This window comes from Eschrichtius robustus, chromosome 6 (genome assembly GCF_028021215.1).
Source record: "Eschrichtius robustus isolate mEscRob2 chromosome 6, mEscRob2.pri, whole genome shotgun sequence".
Taxonomy (NCBI): domain Eukaryota; kingdom Metazoa; phylum Chordata; class Mammalia; order Artiodactyla; family Eschrichtiidae; genus Eschrichtius; species Eschrichtius robustus.
Window position 1 is genome coordinate 98,667,939 of NC_090829.1, and position 25,956 is coordinate 98,693,894.

At 37.0% G+C, this 25,956-nt stretch overlaps 1 protein-coding gene across 1 annotated transcript in view; it reads left to right on the forward strand.

Moving 5' to 3' along the window:
• The window catches only part of TOMM70 (translocase of outer mitochondrial membrane 70), a 49,732-nt gene that overhangs the window by 17,750 nt on the left and 6,026 nt on the right, over nucleotides 1-25,956 (forward strand). Inside the window, exons 4-9 of the mRNA XM_068546849.1 lie at nucleotides 1,062-1,171; nucleotides 3,798-3,946; nucleotides 6,228-6,435; nucleotides 14,759-14,893; nucleotides 15,953-16,060; nucleotides 16,897-17,013. Of these exons, the coding sequence (XP_068402950.1) occupies nucleotides 1,062-1,171; nucleotides 3,798-3,946; nucleotides 6,228-6,435; nucleotides 14,759-14,893; nucleotides 15,953-16,060; nucleotides 16,897-17,013 (827 nt within the window). The remainder of the gene's footprint in view (nucleotides 1-1,061; nucleotides 1,172-3,797; nucleotides 3,947-6,227; nucleotides 6,436-14,758; nucleotides 14,894-15,952; nucleotides 16,061-16,896; nucleotides 17,014-25,956) is intronic.

A 25,956-nucleotide genomic window follows, 5' to 3' on the forward strand; every position in this document is an offset into this window, starting at 1 on the left:
TAAAGTACATTCTTCTGGGTGATGTAGAGCTAAACCAAAATGCAATTTCTGCAGTCAAAAAGTACTTTCTACTACATACTTAAATCTGCTTTAAAAGCATCAATAATCATAAATTTAGCCATATTTTTTTAAAAATAACATTATTATTTAAAAGGGAAAAGCTGTTTTATTTATTTATTTAAAATCTGGATTACCAATTGAGAGTGGTTTAGAGAACATTTTAGAAAAACTTGAGGTTTTGTGGTATCATGTACTTTGGTGGTGGGTGGAAGGAGTGTTGCTTTGGAAAAGAGACTTCTGAGTTTTGAACCAGACTTTGAAGTTATTAAGCGATAATTGTAGAGAGGAGTTTAAATGGATTTTAGATGGAGAAATGGGATGGGGAAAAGACATTGACATTGGCACTAGCCAGATTATCAGGGGAACATACAGCAGATTGACTTGTTTGGAGGAGCAAGGATTTGGAATTGTGAGAAATTGAATTCAAAAAGAGAGAGACAGCCATTGTTCACTACTTCGAATGAAAAGTTGAGAGGTTAAGGAAACATTGATCTTTTAAATTGCAAACCACTGTGTGTTGAGCTGTAGCATAGCCAGGTTAAAATAGTATTTTGAAGCAGATTTAATTGAGAGCTGTGTGGCAAGATGGCTTTGGAGACGAGGAGTAACCCTGAGGCCTATAAAAAGACCAGACATGAGAGAGCCACATTATGTTGATTTGGCGTATACTTAACCGGCCAGAAAAGAATATTCCTGGATTACTTGTTTTATTTGCTATGTACAATGTTAGAGTGATGAGAAACATCACAAATGGTGTAGTATAGTCCCTTTCATTTCACAGGTGAGGAAAGTGAATTCTGGAGAAGTAGAGTGACTTTCTGAGCTTTGAGTTTGGTCATGAAGTATGTAAAACTAAAGTGTTAATCAGTTTATTGGAAATGATAGGCACATAAAGCTATGCATTTAGTTTGGCTTTCTGTGGTAACATTGAGCCCATTTGATGCTGCTAATCATCTTTGCGATAATTTCATACTTACTCTTGTTTTTTGCATCATTTCTAGATGTCACTGCTGTGTGTATATTAGAAGGGTTCCAAAATCAGCAAAGCATGCTGTTAGCTGATAAAGTTCTTAAACTTCTTGGAAAAGAGAAAGCCAAAGAAAAATACAAGGTAAATTAATCTGAATTGGTTAATAGAGGAAGTATACATTGTGAAGGGTCATTTCTAATTTGTACTGCTTAAACTTGGGCATGATGGTTACAGTTGAAATTAGATCTGGATTATATTTATTTTTCCTGTAATCTTGGGCTTTTGTGGCTTACCTTTTTAAAATAAGAATGTAAACTATGTCCAATATTGCACCTGGAGGATATTGAAAGAATTCATGTATATTAGAAGTTGTCAAACAATGGCCTACAGGCCAAATCCAGCCTGCCACCTGTTTTTATAAATAATGTGCCAATAATGTTTTATTGGAACTCAGCCACTCACACATTGTTTTAGATGCTTTTAAGCTACAACAGCAGAGTTGAGTGGTTGTGACAGAGACTGTATGGCACATAAAGCCTAAAATATTTACTATCTGGCCTTTTACAGAAAAAAATTGCCAACTCCCATTCTTTAAAGTTTTTGAAGATACGCTGTATAAATTGGCATTGGTTTTACACAGTTAGTAGATGGTTTAATTCAAGAAACATTTATTGAACAGAGGTCCATAATGGGCATTTTAGAAGGGTAGGTACAAAGACCTGGTCCTTGCCCTTACAAAGTCCTTAATGAGAGAGACCATAATAAGTATAAAAGGCATGATATTGGTAAAGTGTCATGGAGGGATATAAGTAGAGGGCTGTGGGAGTACCACAGGTATCACTAAACATCGGTAGAGGTTTTCTGCTAAATTTCATGATATCGAGGTAGTTGTTTCTTTCTTCTTTAATAGTAACTTGCTTTTCTGTTAAGTTGATTTTAATAATCTCTCTGTATTTTTAACTTTACATCTCTGAATATTACCTGAGTTAAACAGAGTTAAAACAGGTTTCTTCACTGCAGGACTTTCATGTGCTAATATGTGTTGTGAATCTCCAAATACAGCTATACTGGTTCTCAGTCTCTTTAAACTCTGGAACTTATTTCCTTCCCTTCAGCATCTGGTAGAACATGCTGTTTTGAGGAACTAGAACTGGTACTCCTCAAAATGTTTTGCAAAATACCACGTTAGAGTCTCACAAATTGAACTTTGAAGGAACCTTGTTTCCTTGAGTATAATGCTATTGTTGAGTAATTATACTGGTTGGACTGCAGAGTAGTAAGAAAATATGATAACCTACATTTAGATAGGTTCCAAATTAGTTTCCACATATATTTTCTAACCTGTTCGTATTCCACTTTGTAAATTCCACTTTGCAAAATACTTTTCATTTTATTATTTTTATTTTTACAATAACCCTATAAGATAAATAAGGATAGTATTTTTATTGCTATTTTAGAGATGAGAAAACTGAGAATGACATGTGTAAGATCACATAGCTAATAAGTGGCAGAGCTAGAATTTATATCTTGTTCCTTTGATACTTAAGGCCAATCCTTTAAAATATTGTTCTCATTTTAAATTTGTAACTCTGTGAAAGACAGGGAAGTGGTAGCTTCATTTCTAAGCTGAAATAGGAAACTACAAGACATTAATGATTTATTCAGCTTCAGTAAGGGCTATTTAAATTTCTATTTAAGCTTTTTCCCTGAAGTGGTAGATGATTGCCACTTATATATTCCAACACAGGGTCTTTGGTGAAATACTTAAGTTAGGTGTATTTATCACTTGGTGGGTGACCATTTGATTTAAAATGGTAATTAAGACACACTGAATCTCTCCCCAGAGAGAGCACCAAAAAAAGAGTGTTTTTCCTTAGATTTTTCTATTCAGTTTTCTTATTTACCCCACTCTCATCTATCCTAGATTAGATCATATACTTACAAAGCCAGATTCATTTTTTTCCCCTCCTTCAAATACAAAGACATTAAATCTACCAAAATAATAGGAATGATATTTGTTATACATACAATTTAGAATACCATATTTCCACTCTAAAATCTTTGGGTTGAATTTTGCAAAGGATCCAAAATATGTTATGAGAGCCCTTTGGTGACATTAGTCCCTTTTCCTTCTTCCTTTAAAACTTTATCATCTTAAGTATAATAAGGAGAAACAAAATACTTCTATGATTATGAATCAGGTTGCCATGGGAAAAAGTAATAATTAAAAGAGGAAATGAGATTTCATTCTGACTTTCAGTGGCACTTACTACAATGGAGATCTTCAGATGCAGAATAAGTAGGGGGCAAATGAAAGCCCATGGTAGATGGACTTAACATTTTAGCACCTGTGTAAGACATGGTCCTGAGTAGTAAATTGAGATGTTAATCTTCTAGGACAGGAAGATAATTTTAACTCAGAAGGAGATAATTTTAACTCAGAAGGAGATAATTTTAACTCAGCAATTATTTACCACCTTTGTTCCAGATTCCACCTTCTTTTAGTGAGTGGTTCTAAGAGTTCTTGACTTTTTACATCTTTGGAGAAGGGGAAGGCTCTCATTTAAAACCTACTTTGAACAGCTGGGACTGGCAGCATTACCATTTCCACTGTCTATTGCGCTACAGTTTGGAGCCTGATATTCTTCAGTTATCTGAAAATGAGATGCCAGTTTTTATGACAGTGGTTCTCAGTGTTCTACAAAGGCATCTGCTCCTTTGGTTAGTGTTTTCTATTTTGATGTGTATAAATATGATTAAATTTCAGAATCGTGAACCTCTGATGCCATCTCCACAGTTTATCAAATCTTACTTCAGTTCTTTCACGGATGATATAATTTCTCAGCCAATGCTTAAAGGGGAGAAGTCTGATGAAGATAAAGACAAGGAAGGGGAGGCTTTAGAAGTAAAAGAAAAGTAAGTGTCTTGAGTATAGTATCTGCTTAATGTTCTGTTTTGTTTTGTTTTTTTTGGCAGGGGCATGGTTGTGGGGTTTTTTGCTGCCATAGAGCCAAAGTGGAACTCTGAGTCATCTCCAAAAAATCTGTTTATAAATAGATATAAATATAATAAAATTATAATATATAATAATAATATAATAATAAAAATACTTCTCTTCTTACACCTGTCTATTACGCCCTAAGAGTTACCTCTCTGGTGACTCAAGGTTTTACTGCCAGGAGTCTGCCCTGCATTTAAGGTCCTACGTGATATTCTCAAGAGATCTCCTAGTGGAGATCAAGTGGTTGATTATATTTGAACAGGGGCACTAACTTAAAAAATGATTGTATAGCTCAATATCCAGATGTTTTATTGCAAGGAAGTTTATAATATATAATTTAATGTTTTAGGAGTGCCCAAAAGAGTGACTTTCTTCAAGGTTTTTTCTGCATGCCTAGGAAAATGCCATTTTTTGGGTTTGTGTTTGCTCCTGTAGACAGCTGAAACCAAAGTACAAGATACTGTGTTTACAACTGGAGGTCAAGTGATATAATGTAGTATATAAGCTATCTAGCCTGCTTATCCATTTATATTTATCAATACTTTTATCTTGCTGTGAGGCTAGCTCTCCTCTCTAAGAGAAGGTACAACATTATTACCAACATGACATTTTCTAATGAGTTTGGAAGAAAAGGGAATACTGTTCCCAAAGCAAAGCATAATTTTTCATCTATAGCATATTGGAAGGTTTAAAGGAAAAGATTGCTTTTAATTTGTATCTCCCAATTTTTCTACCATTATTGGCCACCTTTTAAGGGAGGATACTATGCATAATTGTGCCAAGATGTTCAAGTTTGAGTTAGTTGGTGAGCAATCTCTTTGAGAAAATTGTAGATGGGAAGTAAATGTTTAAGGTGATGCCAATAATTGCCTCTTCTGATTAGGAAATAGTCCTTATCCCAGAAAAACTACAATGAAGTTAATACCATTATTCTGAAAACTATATTGAGAGGTGGCAGGACATAGCTATGTCTCACCAGAACACTAATTGGAATTGCTCCTAAGTTTTTGAATTCTGTTTTACTCTGAGCCTTAGCTTCATCATTTTTTGAATGGGGAAGTAATAGTTACCTTTGAGGCTTACTATGAGGTTTAGAGGTCATGTTTGTAAGTATCTAGCACTTAGGTTCTCAATAAATAGGAACCGTTATTACTTCCAATCTGATTTAATAATTATTTTGTCTTACCCTGGTGACCTGAGGAATAAAACTAGAGTGCAGGGAATATTAGAATGTAATTATAGGAAAGGTTAGCACAGAGTTTGTAAGACTTTGACTGACATAACTTTTAAGTCACTTGCCAGTTTTCTGTATTCAAAATATGTAGCAAATGAAACAAGAAAATGTAATTTACAGTGCCCCTTAAAGGACATATAGTGTAAATTCCTTTTCAGTTCAAAAAATTCCTTCTACAAGCCTTTTCAATAAAAGCCACCATCTTAGAAGAATGATGATATTGTGGTCACTGCTTTTTAAAAAGTAGGGAAAGGGTGTTTTCTTTAAGTCCTATTTGATGGAAGAGTCTGCTTCTTTGATATTTCCACCTATTCATTCTAGGTCTGTTCTTTTAGGTGAAACAGCACAACTTCTGAATGAGAGCCTTTTATCAATAGATATTTCCCTGCCTCCAGTTCTTGCTCCCTTACAGTCCATTTTCCACAACACAGCCAGAGTGATCTTTACAAAGTACAACTCAGGTCACACCTCTTCCCTTGGGTTCTGTGACCCTAAACTCACTTGATAATTTCTATTTCTCTGTTCTTTCTGTTAGTCATAAAATAACTGTTGAGTGCCATCAATGTGCCACAGATAAGAAGGTGAATAAGACAGGATCCTTTCCTGTGTTGCAGATCAGTCTGTCATTAGCTCATCTTTTCGTGTGTCTAAATGTTGAAGCCTGGGCAATAACCCTAGGTTTCTGCCATTTTCTCTGTTGTTTCCTTTTTTAAAGCTCTCTCCAAGGCAGCAAGGAAATCCCAGTCTGCCTCAAAAATCCTAATCTGTTACACACACTGCCCCGCATACCACCACCCACACTCCAGTCTCACATTGACTGGCTAACTTGTTAAGGGGAAGAGGACAATTGTTTAACTCAGGTATACTAAATGTGGCAAGTTTTAGTATTTGATGTTTTTTTAGTAATTTTTTATGCTCATTTTATTAGTAATAGTAATTTCTTATGCTCATTTTGTTTTCAGCTCTGGATACTTAAAGGCCAAACAGTATATGGAAGAAGAAAACTATGATAAAATCATAAGTGAATGCTCAAAAGAAATAGATGCCCAAGGCAAATACATGGCAGAAGCATTATTACTACGAGCTACTTTCTACTTGCTTATTGGCAATGCCAACGCGGCCAAACCAGATTTAGATAAGGTCATCAGCTTGAAAGAAGCTAATGTGAAGGTACATTTAAAACTCTGTGTGTATGCATGTGAAAAAATTAATAATAAATAAAAATAAGACTTTTAGGTATGTTTTGCCGAAGTTTTGGCATTTCAATTGCCATTCTCCAAAAGATTATTTTTTGCTTTGGAAGGGACTACGCCAAATGATGATTGAGTTGGTGCAGTGAAACTGAATCATAAATATCAGTGATAGATATCTTTAACTAGGAAAGGATTTTTTTTTTTTTCCCCTATAATATCTGGTAGCTTCAGCTTCCCCGTATAGCTTCTGCCTACTGCATTGGACTATATTTGGGTAGGGGTAAAGGTGATGTAGCAGTGCTATAGGTAGTATTGTAAATAACGTGCAATATGTAGTACAAGGCTATAAAATGCATTTAATAAAAAATAAACACATTTAATATATTCTTTTTTTTTTTTTTTTAACATCTTTACTGGAGTATAATTGCTTTACACTGGTGTGCTAGCTTCTGCTGTATAACAAAGTGAATCAGCTATACATATACATATATCCCCATATGTCCTCCCACTTGCGTCTCCCTCCAACCCTCCCTATCCCATCCGTCTAGGTGGTCACAAAGCACCGAGCTGATCTCCCTGTGTTATGTGGCTGCTTCCCACTAGCTATCTATTTTACATTTGGTATTGTATACATGTCCATGCCACTCTCTCACTTCGTCCCAGCTTACCATTCCACCTCCCCACGTCCTCAACTCCATTCTCTACGTCTGGTCTTTATTCCTGTCCTGCCCTTAGGTTCTTTAGAACCTTCTTTTTTTTTTGAGATTCCATATATATGTGTTAGCATATGGTATTTGTTTTTCTCCTTATGACTTACTTTACTCTGTATGACAGACTCTAGGTCCATCCACCTCACTACAGATAACTCAATTTTGTTTCTTTTTATGGCTGAGTAATATTTCAGTGTATATATGTACCACATCTTCTTTATCCATTCATCTGTCAGTGAACACTTAGGTTGCTTCCATGTCCTGGCTATTGTAAATAGAGTTGCAATGAACATTGTGGTACATGACTCTTTTTGAATTATGGGTTTCTCAGGGTATATGCCCAGTAGTGGGATGGCTGGGTCATATGGTACTTCTATTATTTTTAGTTTTTGAAGGAACCTCCATACTGTTCTCCATAGTGGCTGTATCAATTTACATTCCCACCAACAGTGCAAGAGAGTTCCCTTTTCTCCACACCCTCTCCAGCATTTACTGTTTGTAGATTTTTCAATGATGGCCATTCTGACTAGTGTGAGGTGATACCTCACTGTAGTTTTGATTTGCATTTCTCTAATGATTAGTGATGTTGACCATCCTTTCATGTGTTTGTTAGCAATCTGTATATCTTCTTTGGAGGAATGTCTATTTAGCTCTTCTGCCCATTTTTGGATTGGGTTGTTTGTTTTATTGATATTGAGCTGCAGGAGCTGCTTTTATATTTTGGAGATTAATCCTTTGTCAGTTGCTTCATTTGTAAATATTTTCTCCCATTCTGAGGGTTGTCTTTTCCTCTTGTTTATGTTTTCCTTTGCTGTGCAAAAGCTTTTAAGTTTATTAGGTCCCATTTGTTTATTTTTGTTTTTATTTCCATTTCTCTAGGAGGTGGGTCAAAAAGGATCTTGCTGTGATTTATGTCATAGAGTGTTCTGCCTATGTTTTCCTCTAAGAGTTTTATAGCATCTGACCTTACACTTAAGTCTTTAATACATTGAGATCATTTTTGTGTATGTTGTTAGGGTGTATTCTAATTTCATTCTTTTCACGTAGCTGTCCAGTTTTCCCAGCACCACTTATTGAAGAGGCTATCGTTTCTCCATGGTATATTCTTGCCTCCTTTATCAAACGTAAGGTGACCAAATGTATGTCGGTATATCTCTGGGCTTTCTATCCTATTCCATTGATCTATATTTCTCTTTTCGTGCCAGGACCATACTGTCTTGATTACTGTAGCTTTGTAGTATAGTCTGAAGTCAGGGAGCCTGTTTCTTTCAGCTCCGTTTTTCTTTCTCAAGATTGCTTTGGTTATTCGGGATCTTTTGTGTTTCCATACAAATTGTGAAATTTTTTCTTCTAGTTATATGAAAAATGCCATTGGTAGTTTGATATCGATTGCATTGAATCTGTAGATTGAGTTGGGTAGTATAGTCATTTTCACAATGCTGATTCTTCCAATCCAAGAACATGGTATATCTCCCCATATGTTTGTATCATCTTTAATTTCTTTCAGCAGTGTCTTATAGATTCCTGCATACAGGTCTTTTGTCTCCCTAGGTAGGTTTATTCCTAGGAACTATATTCTTTTTGTTGCAATGGTAAATGGGAGTGTTTCCTTAATTTCTCTTTCAGATTTTTCATCATTAGTGTATAGGAATGCAAGAGATTTCTGTGTGTTAATTTTGTATCCTGTTTACCAAATTTGTTGATTAGCTCTAGTAGTTTTCTGGTAGCATCATTAGGATTCTCTATGTATAGTATTATGTCATCTGCAAACAGTGACAGTTTTACTTCTTTTCCGATTTGGATTCCTTTTCTTTCTTTTTCTTCTCTGATTGCTGTGGCTAAAACTTCCAAAACTCTGTTGAATAACAGTGGTGAGAGTGGGCATCCTTGGCTTGTTCCTGATCTTAGTGGAAATGGTTTCAGTTTTTCAGCATTGAGAATGATGTTGGCTGTGGGTTTGTCATATATAGCCTTTATTATGTTGAGGTAAGTTCCTTCTATGCCTACTTTCTGGAGAGTTTTTATCATAAATGGGTGTTGAATTTTGTTGAGAGGTTTTTCTGCATCTATTATCATATGGTTTTCATCCTTCAATTTGTTAATATGGTGTATCACAATGATTGATTTGTGTACATTGAAGAATGCTTGCATCCCTGGGATAAACCCCACTTGATCACGGTGTATGACCCTTTTAATGTGCTGTTGGATTCTGTTTGCTAGTATTTTGTTGAGGATTTTTGCATCTATGTTCACCAGTGATATTGGCCTGTAGTTTTCTTTTTCTGTGACACCTTTGTCTGGTTTTGGTGTCAGGGTGATGGTGGCCTAGTAGAATGAGTTTGGGAGCGCTCCTCCCTTTGCTATATTTTGGAAGAGTTTGAGAAGGATAAGTTTTAACTCTTCTCTAAATGTTTGATAGAATTCGCCTCTGAAGCTATCTGGTCCTGGGCTTTTGTTTGTTGGAAGATTTTTAATCCCAGTTTCAGTTTCAGTGCTTGTGACTGGTCTGTTTATATTTTCTATTTCTTCCTGGTTCAGTCTCGGAAGGTTGTGCTTTTCTAAGAATTTGTCCATTTCTTCCAGGTTGTCCATTTTATTTGCATATAGTTGCTTGTAGTAATCTCTCATGATCCTTTGTATTTCTGCAGTGTCAGTTGTTACTTCTTTTTCATTTCTAATTCTGTTGATTTGAGTCTTCTCCCTTTTTTTCTTGATGAGTCTGGCTAATGGTTTACCTTTTTTTTTTAATTTTCTCAAAGAACCAGCTTTTAGTTTTATTGATCTGTGCTATTGTTTCCTTCATTTCTTTTTCATTTATTTCTGATCTGATCTTTATGATGTCTTTCCTTCTGCTAACTTTGGGGTTTTTTTCTTCTTCTTTCTCTAATTGCTTTAGGTGTAAGGTTAGGTTGTTTATTTGAGAGTTTTCTTGTTTCTTGAGGTAAGATTGTACTGCTATAAACTTCCCTCTTAGAACTGCTTTTGCTGCATCCCATAGGTTTTGAGTCATCGTGTTTTCATTGTCATTTTTTTCTAGGTATTTTTTTATTTCCTTTTATTTTATTTCCTCTTTTATTTCCTCTTCCTTTTATTTCCTCTTTTATTCCTCTTAATAAAAAAATATAATTTTTTTATTTCTTCAGTGATCTCTTGGTTATTTAGTAGTGGATTGTTTAGATTCCATGTGTCTGTATTTTTACAGATTTTTTCCTGTAACTGATATCTAGTCTCATAGCGTTGTGGTCGGAAAAGATATTTGATATGATTTCAGTTTTCTTATATTTACTAAGGCTTGATTTGTGATCCAAGATATGATCTATCCTGGAGAATGTTCCATGAGCACTTCAGAAAGTGTACTCTTTTGTTTTTGGATGGAATGTCCTATAAATATCAATTAAGCCCATCTTGTTTAATGTGTCATTTAAAGCTTGTGTTTCCTTACTTTCATTTTGGATGATGTGTCCATTGGTGAAAGTGGGGTGTTAAAGTCCCCTACTATTATTGTGTTACTGTCAATTTCGCCTTTTATGGCTGTTAGCATTTGCCTTATGTATTGAGGTGCTCCTATGTTGAGTGCATAAATATTTACAATTGTTATATCTTTTTCTTGGATTGATCCCTTGATCATTATGTAGTCTCCTTCTTTGTCTCTTGTAATAGTCTTTATTTTAAAGTCTATTTTGTCTGATATGAGAATTGCTACTCCAGCTTTCTTTTGATTTCCATATGTATGGAACATCTTTTTCCAACCCCTCACTTTCAGTCTGTATGTGTCCCTAGGTCTGAAGGGGGTCTCTTGTAGACAGCATATATACAAGTCTTGTTTTCATATCCATTCAGCCAGTCTGTGTCTTTTGGTGGGAGCATTTAATCCATTTACATTTAAGGTAATTATTGATATGTATGTTCCTATTACCATTTTCTTAATTGCTTTGGGTTTGTTATTGTAGGTCTTTTCCTTCTCTTGTGTTTCCTGCCTAGATAAGTTCCTTTATCATTTGCTGTAGAGCTGGTTTGGTGGTGCTGAATTCTCTAACCTTTAGCTTGTCTGTAAAAATTTTAATTTCTCCGTCAAATCTGAATGAGATCCTTGCTGGGTAATCTTGGTTATAGGTTTTTCTCCTTCATCACTTTATATATGTCCTGCCACTCCCTTCTGGCTTGCAGAGTTTCTGCTGAAAGATCAGCTGTTAACTTTACAGGGATTCCCTTGTATGTTATTTGTTGCTTTTCCCTTGCTGCTTTTAATATTTTTTCTTTGTATTTAATTTTTGATAGTTTGATTAATATGTGTCTTGGCATGTTTCTCCTTGGATTTATCCTGTATGGGACTCTCTGCACTTCCTGGACTTGATTATTTCCTTTCCCATATTAGGGAAATTTTCAACTATAATCTCTTCAAATATTTTCTCAGTCCCTTTCGTCTTCTCTTCTTCTTCTGGGACCCCTATTACTTCAAATGTTGGTGCATTTTATGTTGTCCCAGAGGTCTCTGAGACTGTCCTCAATTCTTTTCGTTCTTTTTCCTTTATTCTGCTCTGTGGTAGTTATTTCCACTATTTTATCTTCCAGGTCACTTATCCTTTCTTCTGCCTTCTGCTATTGATTCTTTTTAGAGAATTTTTAGTTTCATTTATTGTGTTGTTCATCATTGTTTGTTTGCTCTTTAGTTCTTCTAGGTCCTTGTTAAACGTTTCTTGTATTTTCTCCATTCTATTTCCAAGATTTTGGATCATCTTTACTATCATTACTCTGAATTATTTTTCAGGTAGACTGCCTATTTCCTCTTCATTTGTTTGGTCTGGTGGGTTTTTACCTTGCTCCTTCATCTGCTGCATATTTCTCTGTCTTCTCATTTTGCTTAACTTACTGTGTTTGGGGTCTCCGTTTTGCAGGCTGCAAGTTCATAGTTCCCGCTGTTTTTGGTGTCTGCCCCCAGTGGGTAAGGCTGGCTCAGTGGGGTGTGTAGGCTTCCTGGTGGAGGAGACTAGTGCCTGTTTTCTGGTGGATGAGGCTGGATCTTGTCTTTCTGGTGGGCAGGATCGTGTCTGGTGGTGTGTTTTGGGGTGTCTGTGACCTTAGTATGATTTTAGGCAGCCTCTCTGCTAATAGGTGGGGTTGTGTTCCTGTCTTGCTAGTTGTTTGGCATGGGGTGTTGAGCACTGTAGCTTGCTGGTCGTTTAGTGGAGCTGGGTCTTAGCATTGAGATGGAAATCTCTGGAAGAGCTCTTGCCAATTAATATCACATGGGGCCAGGAGGTCTTTGGTGGAGCACTGTCCTAAAGTCAGCTCTCCCACCTCAGAGGCTCAGGCCTGACACCCGTCTGGAGCTCCAAGACCCTGTCAGCCACACAGCTTTGGTGTTGGAGCTCGTCAGCTCGTCCAGATGCATCTTTCCATTCCACCAAGGAAAAGTGTTTACATTTAATATATTCTGAAAGATTTTATTTACATGAGGAAAAAGCAAGATCTAAAAATATAATATAGAAATATACTGAAATATACCAAAAGTTTTTGCAGTTGTGTGGTTGAAACAGCTTTTCATTTTCTGAGTGTTCTTGTGTGTATGTAGTTATTTTTATAATTTAAGATTTGGTGGGGGGTCTGTCGAATTATATGAGCCTTCTACTCAGTGTAACAGGAACAGCAGTTAGCTGCCAAAGTACTGTACTCCTTCTTAGATGGTTAACATCTCTTTTTCCTCATTGAATTAAGTGAACTCTGGCTTTATTCACCTCCAAATGATTCATTCATGTATTTTATGGAAAAATGAGAGTTGTTTTCAAGGCCTAAGTATTTGTTAGCAAATTATCTTAACTTCTTGTAAACAAAAGTAATTTAAATTAAGTATTTGTTAAAAGTCCTTTCAAAATAGATTTTCAAGTTGAAAATACCCTAGTAATAATTATCTTTAATTTTATTTCCTGCTGATTTTCCTGATGATTACAAATATGTTCTGTGTTTTTGTTAGTGTTGTGAGGGCATTCTTATTTGTTTCATTGAGGAAGACATTTGTATGTATTGTTGCCTTGAAAAAAATTTTAGAGAAGAATCCTATTTCTTATTTCATGATCATGATTTTTTGTTTTAATGGCAAGTAATGATGCCTGTCATATGCCATGTACAAAAATGAGCTCAAAACGGATCAGAGACCTGAATGTTAAGAGCCAAAACTATAAAACTCTTAGAAGAAAACATAGGAGGGAATCTTCTAGATTAAGCTGTGGTTCCTTAGGCATGACACCAAAAGCACAAGTGACCAAAAAAGGGAAAACACATTCTATAGGATGGGAGAAAATATTCACAAGTCATATGTCTGATAAGGGACTTGTATCCAGAATATATTAAAGAAGTTTTCTTACAACTCAACAATAAAAAGATAGCCTAATTTAAAAACAGGAAAGGATCTGAATAAACATTTTCCCAAAGAATATGTACAAAAGGCCAATAAGAACAAGAAAAGCTGCTTAGCATCATTAGCCCTTGGGGAAATGCAAATCAAAATCACAGCGAGGAATCACTTTATACCCACCAGGATGGCTATAATCAGAAATTTGGACAATTAAAAGTATTGGTATAGATATGGAGAAGTTGGAACTCTCATACATTGCTGGTAGGAATGTAAAATGGTAAAATCCCTTTGGAAATTAGTTGGGGTTGGGAAGTTCCTCAAAATGTTAAACATAGAGTTACCATGTGACCCAGTAGTTCCTCTCCTAGGTATATATACCCATGAGAATTGAATTCATATATCAACACAAAAACTTGTACATGAATGTTCATAGCAGCATTATTCATAAGAGCCAAAAAGTGGAAGCAACTCAAATGTCCATCAGCTGGGGAATAGATAAATAAAATGTGATATATCTATACAATGGAATATTATTCAACCATTAAAAAAGAATGAGCTAGGATGAAGTGAGAGAGTAGCACTGACATATATACACCACCAAATGTAAAATGGATGGCTAGTGGGAAGCTGCACAGGGAGATCAGCTCGGTGCTTTGTGATGACCTAGAGGGGTGGGGTGGGGAGGATGGGAGGGAGGCTCAAGAGGGAGGGGATATGGGGATATACGTATACATATAGCTGATTGACTTTGTTCTACAGCAGAAACTAACACACCATTGTAAAGCAATTATACTCCAATAAAGATATTAAAAAAAAAAAAAAGAATGAAGTGCTGATATATGTTACAACATAGACAAACCTTGAAAACATGCTACGTGAAAGAAGCCAGTCACAAAAAGACTGCATTATGTACGATTCCAGTTTGTATGAAATGTCCGGAATATACAAATCCATAGAAATAGAAAAAAAGACTGATGGTTTCCAGGGACTGAGAATTAGGGAGGAAATAGGGAGTGCCTGCTAATGTGTATGAGATTTCCTTTGGGAGTGGTGAAAACGTTCTAGAATTAGTGGTGACAGTTGCACAACTCATTATACTAAAAATGACTGGCTTATATACTTCTAAAGGGTGAGCTTTATGGTATGTGAATTACATCTCAATAAAGCTGTTATTTAGAAAAAACTAAATTAGAATAAAAAGTAGTAATGATGAATCTTTTCTCATTTGGGGTATATAGCTTCGAGCAAATGCTCTCATCAAAAGAGGCAGCATGTATATGCAACAGCAGCAGCCTTTGCTGTCTACTCAGGATTTTAACATGGCTGCCGACATCGATCCTCAGAATGCAGATGTTTATCACCACCGAGGACAGGTAAATTAATTTTCTTAAAGAGTTCTGATCTTTGAATTGAGGAATTTGATACCATTTTGAGAATGTCTTTAAAGTTTTCTTACATCACTTGTGATAGCTGTGAACAAAGTATCAGAGTGGTTTACAGTTTGGGTTGGCATTTATTTAGTCCCATCTTGAACATTTGTCCTGATATTTACTTGTAAAAAAAAAAAAAAAGGAAGAGGAAAGCTATAAATGTTGGCTTTTGCCAGTTCAGGTTTGTTTTTCAGGTGTTTCTGCTTCATAGGTTTTCAATGAGTAAAACATTAAAAACATGTAGTGACAAATTAAAAAAAGAAAATGTAGTGAGCATTTTGAGTTAATACTAGAATCAACAGAATGATTTTTGTGGGCTTTTTGCTGTAAGGAAATATTAGCCTGAACTGTCCAGACAGTATCAAAAAAATCTCTTCTGAATGGAGTTTTAGAACATGCATATTTGTTTTTTAGTAAAAATATATAGTGAAGAAAACAGTTCCCAATTTCAGCCTCATCTGGAGAAAACGCGGCTTTATAAATCTGCTTGTGTGATGTGGCTTCTTGGAATACATTAGAGTAGAAAGTATGGGCTAATCTATATAATAACAGAAAAGTCAGGTTCTTTCTAATGGAGAATTTTATCTAATATTTCTGTCTGAAGGGTCTTAAGTGTTGAGATAACCTTAAAATTCTTGGTATTTTGATCCTTACTGGCAGTGTCCTTTAAGATTAATTTGAAATGTAATTATCTAACGTCTGATCTACTTTGACGTTTGAAAGTACAGAGATACTTCATTTTCTAGAAGAAAAATCACTTAAGAGTGATCAAAAATGGTAGGTTTATAGGGCTTTTTAAAAAAATTGGACACTGGTTTTAAGTTTTAGAATCTTTCCTTTAAAATTATAAGATTTTCTAGTTCACTATTTCTAGAAAGTAATTCTGTATTGAATAATTTCATGCATAGCATTATGCTGAGCTGTACTAAGAGGCACGGTACATATTTAACTGGTGTAGTTGTTACTTTGAACTGCGTTTATCTATGTACTTTTTTTCCTTAGCTGAAAATACTGCTTGATCAAGTTGAAGAAGCAGTAGCAGATTTTGATGAATGTATTAGATTAAGACCTGAGTCTGCTCTGGCACAAGCTCAGAAATGTTTTGCATTGGTAGGTTCGACTTTCTTTTGTATTTTCCTGAACATCAGTATTTCCCATTGATAACAAAAATGAGTATCTCATTGTCTACGAAATCATCTACCGACAGGGAGAAAAACATGTCAGTTTAGGAAAATAGAAGTGTGTATTACTTGAGGTTCTGCTCCAGTATTTCCCTGGATGCTTTATTTGGTTCATCTTGATAGATGTTTGTCCCTGATTCTATGCCCCCTATACAGCACTTTTCTCTCTAATTCTCTACCATAAACCAGTATGAAGAACAAAAGCATTTAGAGGAAATGCTCTGCAATCATGACACCATATAACTCATCTCTCATTTTGCCTTTGTAGAGCTATTAATATTCAGAAACAAAGTTGAAAATCAGGTAAAATAAGGCCACTTCTAATGAAATGAGATACTTCAGTTAACCCCATACCCTGAGTCCTAAAAGGATTTTCCTTTTAAAGAAAGAAATTGGGTCACAAACACATTTATGTTACAGATTAAAAATGTTATCAGATGAAGGAGCTTTATAATACTTTTATTATAAAGTAATAATAAATTTAAAATATTAAATAAATAATAAATAAAGTGATAATAAATTATATTGAATTTAAAATTCCCCTACTTATATGCAAAGTTAACCTGTTACAAGTTAGTTTGTCTTCTTCTAGAATACTGAACATCTTGAAATTGTTTAGTGGCAATGAAGTCCTAATTGTACATAGCCTTTGGATCCCTTCTCTGGAAATATTTATGTAATTTCGTGTGACTTTTATAATATGTTAACATTTCCTGAGTTTTTGAGTTCTTGATTTGACAGGCCTGTTTTGATTTTTTTACACAGTATCGCCAAGCATATACAGGAAACAATTCTTCACAAATCCAAGCAGCTATGAAAGGTTTTGAAGACGTCATAAAGAAATTTCCAAGGTGTGCTGAAGGCTATGCATTATATGCCCAGGTAAATGTCATTTTTCGTATTTTTTCTCTTGCCAGTTGTTTTTTAAAGAACTACATTCACATCTTGAATGCTAGCGTGGAAATCAGAAAATAATGCTTCTCTTGTTGCAGCTTTTGTGGAAGCAGATGGCTTTGTTCCTACTTTGTTTCTCCTGGTCCCCAGGATGGTCCTGGATCACCTTAAGAGGGCTTCCTATGTTATACAATTTGAAAAACGTGGCGCTAAACTTGTAACACATGGGGAAGCTTAAATAGAGCATTTCCCTCATGTTTTCATTTGGATTGGATTTGCAAAATTTAATTACCTTAGGAAAATCCACTGTATGCAATTGGTGAGAGAAATGTCCTTGGAAAGGGTTTTCTTTCTATTTGATCACTGTTCTTTTAAATGGTTAGATAGTCTGTAACAGCTCATTGTAATCTCTGGTTTGTTTAAAATTCTTGAAGCTTTCCTTGGTTTAGGATTAAAGCTATGGAAAGTAGGATTTAAATTTGGATTATTTCCACTTTTTTTTTTTTTGGCTGCGTTGGGTCTTCGTTGCTGCGCGTGGGCTTTCTCTAGTTGCGGCGAGCAGGGGCTACTCTTCGTTGCGGTGCGCGGGCTTCTCATTGCAGTGGCTTCTCTTGTTGAGGAGCACGGGCTCTAAGCCTTCAGGAGTTGTGGTGTGTGGGCTCAGTAGTTGTGGCGCACGGGCTTAGTTGCTCCGTGGCATGTGGGATCTTGCCAGACTAGGGCTCGAACCTGTGTCTCCTGCATTGGCAGGCAGATTCTTAACCACTGCGCCACCAGGGAAGCCCCACTTTTTAAATTATAGTTTGAAGTCTTTGAAAACTTATTTATTAATTTTAAATCATCCATTTAAATGAAAATGATTAACTTCTTATAGCCACAGTTACGAGTTTTTCCTCTAACTAAATGATCTCTGAATGACTGTTTCTTTCTTAGTCTTAAAGTTGAAAGCTGCTTTTGGTATCTCAAAAACCAGCCATCTCAAAACTGTATATTTTCTCTTATTCTTCTTATTCCAAAGAAATGTTGTTCCTCTCCCTCCTTATCCCCCCAAACATCACAGAAATAGGAAGCATTTAAAAATGACCGTCTGTATTAGACTCCTAACTCCAGACATTCTTAGGGTTGATTGTTTTGTTTTTAATTTCCTTCATGTTATCTTTAGTCCAGTTATAAGAAAAGTTCCACAGGATAAAACTTTCATTTTGAGGGTTTATTGAGAGGGACTATAGAAGATTGATTGATTGTGTTGGATCTATTATGTAAAAGTCCTACCATCACTGCATTATTAGGGGTTGAAATTCTGCAGTATGAAGTACAACCCAGGAATTCTTTTTTTGTTTGTTTGTTTTTAATATATTCTTTTCCATTATAGTTTATCACAGGATATTGAGTATATATAGTTCCCTGTGCTATACAGTAGGACCTTGTTCTTTATCCATTCTAAATGTAATAGTTTGCATCTACCAACCCCAAACTCCCAGTCCGTCCCTCTCTCTCTCCCACTTGGCAACCACAAGTCTGTTCTCTATGTCTCTGAGTCTGTTTCCTTTTTGTAGACAGGTTCATTTGTGCCATATTTTAGGTTCCACATATAAGTGATATCATGTGGTATTTGTCTTTCTCTTTCTGACTTACTTCACTTAGTATGATATTCTCTAGTTGCATCCATGTTGCTGCAAATGGCATTATTTTATTCTTTTTTATGGCTGAGTAGTATTCTATTGTATATATGTACCACATCTTCTTTATCCATTAATCTGTTGGTGGACACTTAGGTTGTTTCCATGTTTCAGCAATTGTGAACAGTGCTGTTATGAACATAGGGGTACATGTATCTTTTTTTTTTTTTAACATCTTTACTGCTTTACAATGCTTACAATTGCTTTACAATGCTTATAATTGCTTTACAATGTTGTGTTAGTTTCTCCTGTATAACAAAGTGAATCAGCTATATGCATATGTATATCTCCATATCCCCTCCCTCTTGTGTCTCCCTCCCACCCTCCTTATCCCACCCCTCTAGGTGCTCACAAAGCACCAAGCTGATCTCCCTGGGCTACGCAGCTCCTTCCCACTAGCTATCTATTTTACATTTGGTAGTGTATATATGTCAGTGCTACTCTCTCACTTCGTCCCAGCTTACCCTTCCCCCTCCCCGTGTCCTGAAGTCCATTCTCTACGTCTGCGTCTTTATTCCTGTCCTGCCCCTAGGTTCATTAGAACCGTTTTTTTTTTAGATTCCATATATATGTGTTAGCATATGGTATTTGTTTTCCTGACTTGCTTCACTCTGTATGACAGACTCAAGGTCCATCCACCTCACTACAAATAACTCAGTTTCGTTTCTTTTTATGGCTGAGTAATATTCCATTGTATATATGTGCCACAACTTCTTATCCACTCATCTGTTGATGGACATTTAGGTTGCTTCCATGTCCTGGCTATTGTAAATAGTGCTGCAGTGAACACTGTGGTACATAACTCTTTTTGAATTATGGTTTTCTAAGGGTATATGCTCAGTAGTGAGATTGCTAAGTCAGATGGTAGTGCTGTTTTTAGTTTTTTAAGGAACCTCCAATACTGTTCTATAGTGGCTGTATCAATTTACATTCCCACCAACAATGCAAGAGGGTTCCCTTTTCTCCACACCCTCTCCAGCATTTATTGTTTGTAGGTTTTTGGATGATGGCCATTCTGACCAGTGTGAGGTGATACCTCATTGTAGTTTTGATTTGCATTTCTCTAATGACTAGTGATGTTGAGCATCTTTTCATGTGTTTGTTGGCAATCTGTGTATCTTCTTTGGAGAAATGTCTATTTACGTCCTCTGCCCATTTTTGGATTGGGTTGTTTGTTTTTTTGATATTGAGCTGCATGAGCTGCTTGTAAATTTTGGAGATTAATCCTTTGTCAGTTGCTTCGTTTGCAAATATTTTATCCCATTCTGAGGGTTGTCTTTTTGTCTTGTTTGTGGTTTCCTTTGCTGTGCAAAAGCTTTTAAGTTTCATTAGGTCCCATTTGCTTATTTTTGTTTTTACTTCCATTTCTCTAGGAGGTGGGTCAAAAAGGATCTTGCTGTGATTTATGTCATAGAGTCTTCTGCCTATATTTTCCTCTAAGAGTTTTATAGTGTCTGGCCTTACATTTAGGGCTTTAATCCATTTTGAGTTTATTTTTGTGTATGGTGTTAGGAAGTGTTCTAATTTCATTCTTTTACATGTAGCTGTCCAGTTTTCCCAGCACCACTTATTGAAGAGGCTGTCTTTTCTCCACTGTATACTCTTGCCTCCTTTACCAAAGATAAGGTGACCATATGTGTGTGGGTTTATCTCTGGGCTTTCTATCCTGTTCCATTGATCTATATTTCTGTTTTTGTCCCAGTACCATACTGTCTTGATTACTGTAGCTTTGTAGTATAGTGTGAAGTCCAGGAGCCTGATTTCTCCAGCTCTGTTTTTCTTTCTCACTCTTGCTTTGGCTATTCGGGGTCTTTCATGTTTCCATACAAATTGTAAAATTTTTTGTTCTAGTTCTGTGAAAAATGCCATGGGTAGTTTGATATGGATTGCACTGAATCTTTAGATTGCTTTTGGGTAGTATAGTCATTTTGACAATGTTGATTCTTCCAATCCAAGAACATAGTATATCTCTCCATCTGTTTGTATTGTCTTTAATTTCTTTCATCAGTGTCTTATAGTTTTTTGCCTACAGGTCTTTTTGTCTCCTTAGGTAGGTTTATTCCTGGGTATTTTATTCTTTTTGTTGCAGTGGTAAATGGGAGTGTTTCCTTAATTTCCCTTTCAGATTTTTCATCCTTAGTGTATAGAAATGCAAGAGATTTCTGTGCACTAACTTTGTATCCTGCTACTCTACCATATTGATTGATTAGCTCTAGTAGTTTTCTGGTAGCATCTTTAGGATTCTCTGTATAGTATCATGTCACCTGCAAACAGTGACAGTTTTACTCCTTCTTTTCCGATTTGGATTCCTTTTATTTCTTTTTCTTCTCTGATTGCTGTGGCTAAAACTTCCAAAACTATGTTGAATAATAGTGGTGAGAGTGGACAACCTTGTCTGGTTCCTGATCTTAGAGGAAATGGTTTCAGTTTTTCACCATTGAGATGATGTTGGCTGTGGGTTTGTCATATATGGCCTTTATTATGTTGAGGTTGGTTCCCTCTATGCCTACTTTCTGGAGGGTTTTTATCATAAATGGGTGTTGAATTTTCTCAAAAGCTTTTTCTGCATCTGTTGAGATGATCATATGGTTTTAATCCTTCAATTTGTTAATATGGTGTATCACATTGATTGATTTGCATATATTGAAGAATCCTTGCATTCCTGGGATAAATCCCACTTGATCATGGTGTATGATCCTTTTAATGTGCTGTTGGATTCTGTTTGCTAGTATTTTGTTGAGAATTTTTGCACCTATGTTCATCAGAGATATTGATCTGTAGTTTTCTTTTTTTTGTGACATCTTTGTCTGGTTTTGGTATCAGGGTGATGATGGCCTTGTAGAATGAGTTTGGGAGTGTTCCTCCCTCTGCTATATTTTGGAAGAGTTTGAGAAGGATAGGTGTTAGCTCTTCTCTAAATGTTTGATAGCATTCGCCTGTGAAGCCATCTGGTCCTGGGCTTTTGTTTGTTGGAAGATTTTTAATCACAGTTTCAATTTCAGTGCTTGTGATTGGTCTGTTTATATTTTCTGTTTCTTCCTGGTTCAGTCTTGGAAGGTCGTGCTTTTCTAAGAATTTGTCCATTTCTTCCAGGTTGTCCATTTTATTGGCATAGAGTTGCTTGTAGTAATCTCTCATGATCCTTTGTATTTCTGCAGTGTCAGTTGTTACTTCTCCTTTTTCATTTCTAATTCTGTTGATTTGAGTCTTCTTCCTTTTTTTCTTGATGAGTCTGGCTAATGGTTTATCAATTTTGTTTATCTTCTCAAAGAACCAGCTTTTAGATTTATTGATCTTTGCTATCTTTTCCTTCATTTCTTTTTCATTTATTTTAGATCTGATCTTTATGATTTCTTTCCTTCTGCTAACTTCAGGGGTTTTTTGTTCTTCTTTCTCTAATTGCTTTAGGTGTAGGGTTAGGTTGTTTATTTGAGATGTTTCTTGTTTCTTGAGGTAGGATTGTATTGCTATAAACTTCCCTCTTAGAACTGCTTTTGCTGCATCCTGTAGGTTTTGGGTTGTCGTGTTTTCATTGTCATTTGTTTCTAGTTATTTTTTGATTTCCTCTTTGATTTCGTCAGTGATCTCTTGGTTATTTAGTAACGTATTGTTTAGCCTCCACGTGTTTGTATTTTTTACAGTTTTTTTCCTGTAATTGATATCTAGTCTTATAGCTTTGTGGTCAGAAAAGATACTTGGTACGAATTCAATTTTCTTAAATTTACCAAGGCTTGATTTGTGACCCAAGATATGATCTATCCTGGAGGATGTTCCATGAGCACTTCAGAAGAAAGTGTATTCTGTTGTTTTTGGATGGAATGTCCTATAAATATCAATTAGGTCCATCTTGTTGAATGTGTCATTTAAAGCTTGTGTTCCCTTATTTATTTGCATTTTGGATGATCTGTCCATCAGTGAAAGTGGGGTGTTAAAGTCCCCTACTGTGATTGTGTTACTGTCGATTTCCCCTTTTATGGCTGTTAGCATTTGCCTTATGTATTGAGGTGCTCCTATGTTGGGTGCATAAATCTTTACAATTGTTATATCTTCTTCTTGGATTGATCCCTTGATCATTATGTAGTCTCCTTCTTTGTCTCTTGTAATAGTCTTTATTTTAAAGTCTATTCTGTCTGATATAAGAATTGCTACTCCAGCTTTCTTTTGATTTCCATTTGCATGGAATATCTTTTTCCATCCCCTCACTTTAAGTCTGTATGTGTCCCTAGGTCTGAAGTGGGTCTCTTGTAGACAGCATATATATGGGACTTGTTTTTGTATCCATTCAGCCAGCCTGTGTCTTTTTGTTGGAGCATTTAATCCATTCACATTTAAGGTAATTATTGATATGTATGTTCCTATTACCATTTTTTTAATTGTTTTGGGTTTGTTATTTTAGGTCTTTTCCTTCTGTTGTGTTTCCTGCCTAGAGAAGTTCCTTTAGCATTTGTTGTAGAGCTGGTTTAGTGGTGCTGAATTCTCTTAACTTTTGCTTATCTGTAAAGGTTTTAATTTCTCCATCGAATCTGAATGAGATCCTTGCTGGGTAGAGTAATCTTGGTTGTAGGTTCTTCCCTTTCATCACTTTAAATATGTCCTGCCACTCCCTTCTGGCTTGCAGAGTTTCTGCTGAAAAATCAGCTGTTAACCTGATGGGGATTCCCTTGTATGTTATTTGTTGCTTTTTCCTTGTTGCTTCTAATGTTTTTTCTTTGTATTTAATTTTTGATAGTTTGATTAATATGTGTCTTCGCATGTTTCTCTTTGGGTTTATCCTTTATGGTACTTACTGTCTGTGCTTCCTGGACTTGCTTGTCTGTTTCCTTTCCCATGTTAGGGAAGTTTTCGACTATAATCTCTTTAAATATTTTCTCAGACCCTTTCTTTTTCCCTTCTTCTTCTGGGACCCCTGTACTTCAAATGTTGGTGCATTTAATGTTGTCCCAGAGGTCTCTAAGACTGTCCTCAATTCTTTTCGTTCTTTTTTCTTTATTCTGCTCCTTGACAGTTATTTCCAGCATTTTATCTTCCAGGTCACTTATCCGTTCTTCTGCCTCAGTTATTCTGTTATTGATTTCTTCTAGAGTATTTTTAATTTCAGTAATTGTGTTGTTCATCACTGTTTGTTTGCTCTTTAGTTCTTCTAGATCCTTGTTAAATGTTTCTTGTATTTTCTCCATTCTGTTTCCAAGATTTTGGATCATCTTTACTATCATTACTCTGAATTCTTTTTCAGGTAGGTTGCCTATTTCGTCTTCATTTATTTGGTCTTGTAGGTTTTTACCTTGCTCCTTTGTTTGTAATGTATTTTTTTGTCATTTCATTTTTTTTTGATGGGTGGTGCTGTATTTGTGTCTTACTGGTTGTTTGGCCTGAGACGTCCAGCACTGGTGTTTGCAGGCAGTTGGATAGAGCTGGGTCTTGGTGCTGAGATGAGGACCTCTGGGAGGCCTCACTCCGAATGATATTCCCTGGGGTCTGAGGTTCTCTCTTAGTCCAGCGGTTTGGACTCGGAGTTCCCACCACAGGAGCTCGTTGCCCAACCTCCGGCCTGGGAACCAAGATTCTGCAAGCTTTGTGGTGCGGTAAGAAAAAAAAACAGAAAGAAAGAAAAAAATGTGCAGTACAGTATCAAAGAAAATAAAATTAGAAAGATAAAAAATATATTAGGAAAAATAAAACTATAATTGAACCAACTGCAACAATGTAAAATAAAACCACACCAGAAAAAAGAAAACAAAAAGGGGAGGGGGGAACAAGCCAAAAGGAGAGATCACTAACAAAGTATAAAGAATAAAATAAAATTAGAAAAATAAAAGATTTATTAGGAAACATAATAATATAAAACAATCAACAACAGTGAATCAACAAGGTAAAACAGAACCCCAATCTAAAAGAAGAAAAAAGAAAAATTGAAAAAAAAAGCCTTGGCTGTTGGGGCAGAGCTTAGGTGGGTTGGGACTTAGGCAGGGGTGGGGTTTAGGGTGGGGCAGGACCTAGGCAGGTTGGGGGGTTGTCATTTGAGCATGGGGCGGGGCCTCTGCTTAGGACCTGAGTGATCAAGGAAGGGGAGAGGCAGTATGTCCAAAGGAGGGCCTCCGGAGTGTGGAGTTCCAGAGTTTGGAGGTAGGGCCCTGAGTGAGGGTGTGTGGGTGGGGTTTAGGCCCAGCGTATTGGAGGGGGTCTCGGAGTGTAGAGGTAGGGCCGTGGGTGGGGTGTCGGGGCGGGGCTTGGGTTGTGCGGGGCAGGAGGGAGGCTTCGAGGGCAGAGTATTAGGCCTGGGAGCCCAACAGGCTCCCCGGTGCCTAAATGGACAGGAAAAGCACTGGCCGTGTTCCCTTCTGTTCCTTCGCACCCCTTTCCCACTGTCTCCCCCAGGGTCTCCCCTGTCGCTGCTGGACTCCTAACCTTGGATAGGTCCTGCTGAGTGTAGGAACTCCTCCCCTCCCCCAGCTACCCCTCAGAGGTGCCAGTTCCATAGGTCTGGCCTTTACTTTTTTTTTTCCTTTTTATAAATTTATTTATTTATTTTTGGGTGTGTTGGGTCTTCATTTCTGTGCGAGGGCTTTCTCTAGTTGTGGCGAGTGGGGGCTCCTCTTCATCGCGGTGTGTGGGCCTCTCACTGTTGCGGCCTCTCTTGTTGTGGAGCATGGGCTCCAGACGCGCAGGCTCAGTAGTTGTGGCTCACGGGCCTAGTTGCTCCGCAGCATGTGAGATCTTCCCAGACCAGGGCTCAAACCCATGTCCCCTGCATTGGCAGGCAGATTCTCAACCACTGTGCCACCAGGGAAGCCCCCAGCCTTTACTTTTGCTCCCCCTTCCCTGCCTCCCATTCCCTCAGGACCCGCTGGAGGGGGCCTAGGTGGGCAGAGGATCAGGCCCATATCTCAGTAGGTTCCTGGGGGCCCAAGGGGGCAGGGGAAACCTGGCCACGCTCCCTTCTGATCCTCTGCCCTCCCAGTGGTTCCCCAATTTCCCCTTCGGGTGTGGGATCCCTTCCCCTCCCCCAGCCGCGCCTCAGGGGCACCAGTCCTGTCCCACCTCCACTTCTCCTCCCCCTTCACTCCCCCCACGCCCCACATCCTACCCGGTCACTGGGGGTTCCTCCCGTCCCCTTAGGTGTCCATGGTCCCCCACTGGTGCCTGGTAGGTACCCTAGTTGTGAGGAGATGCAAATTCTGCATCCTCCTAGTATGCCATCTTGACTCCACCCCCACATGTATCTTTTTGAATTATAGTTTTGTCCAGGTACATT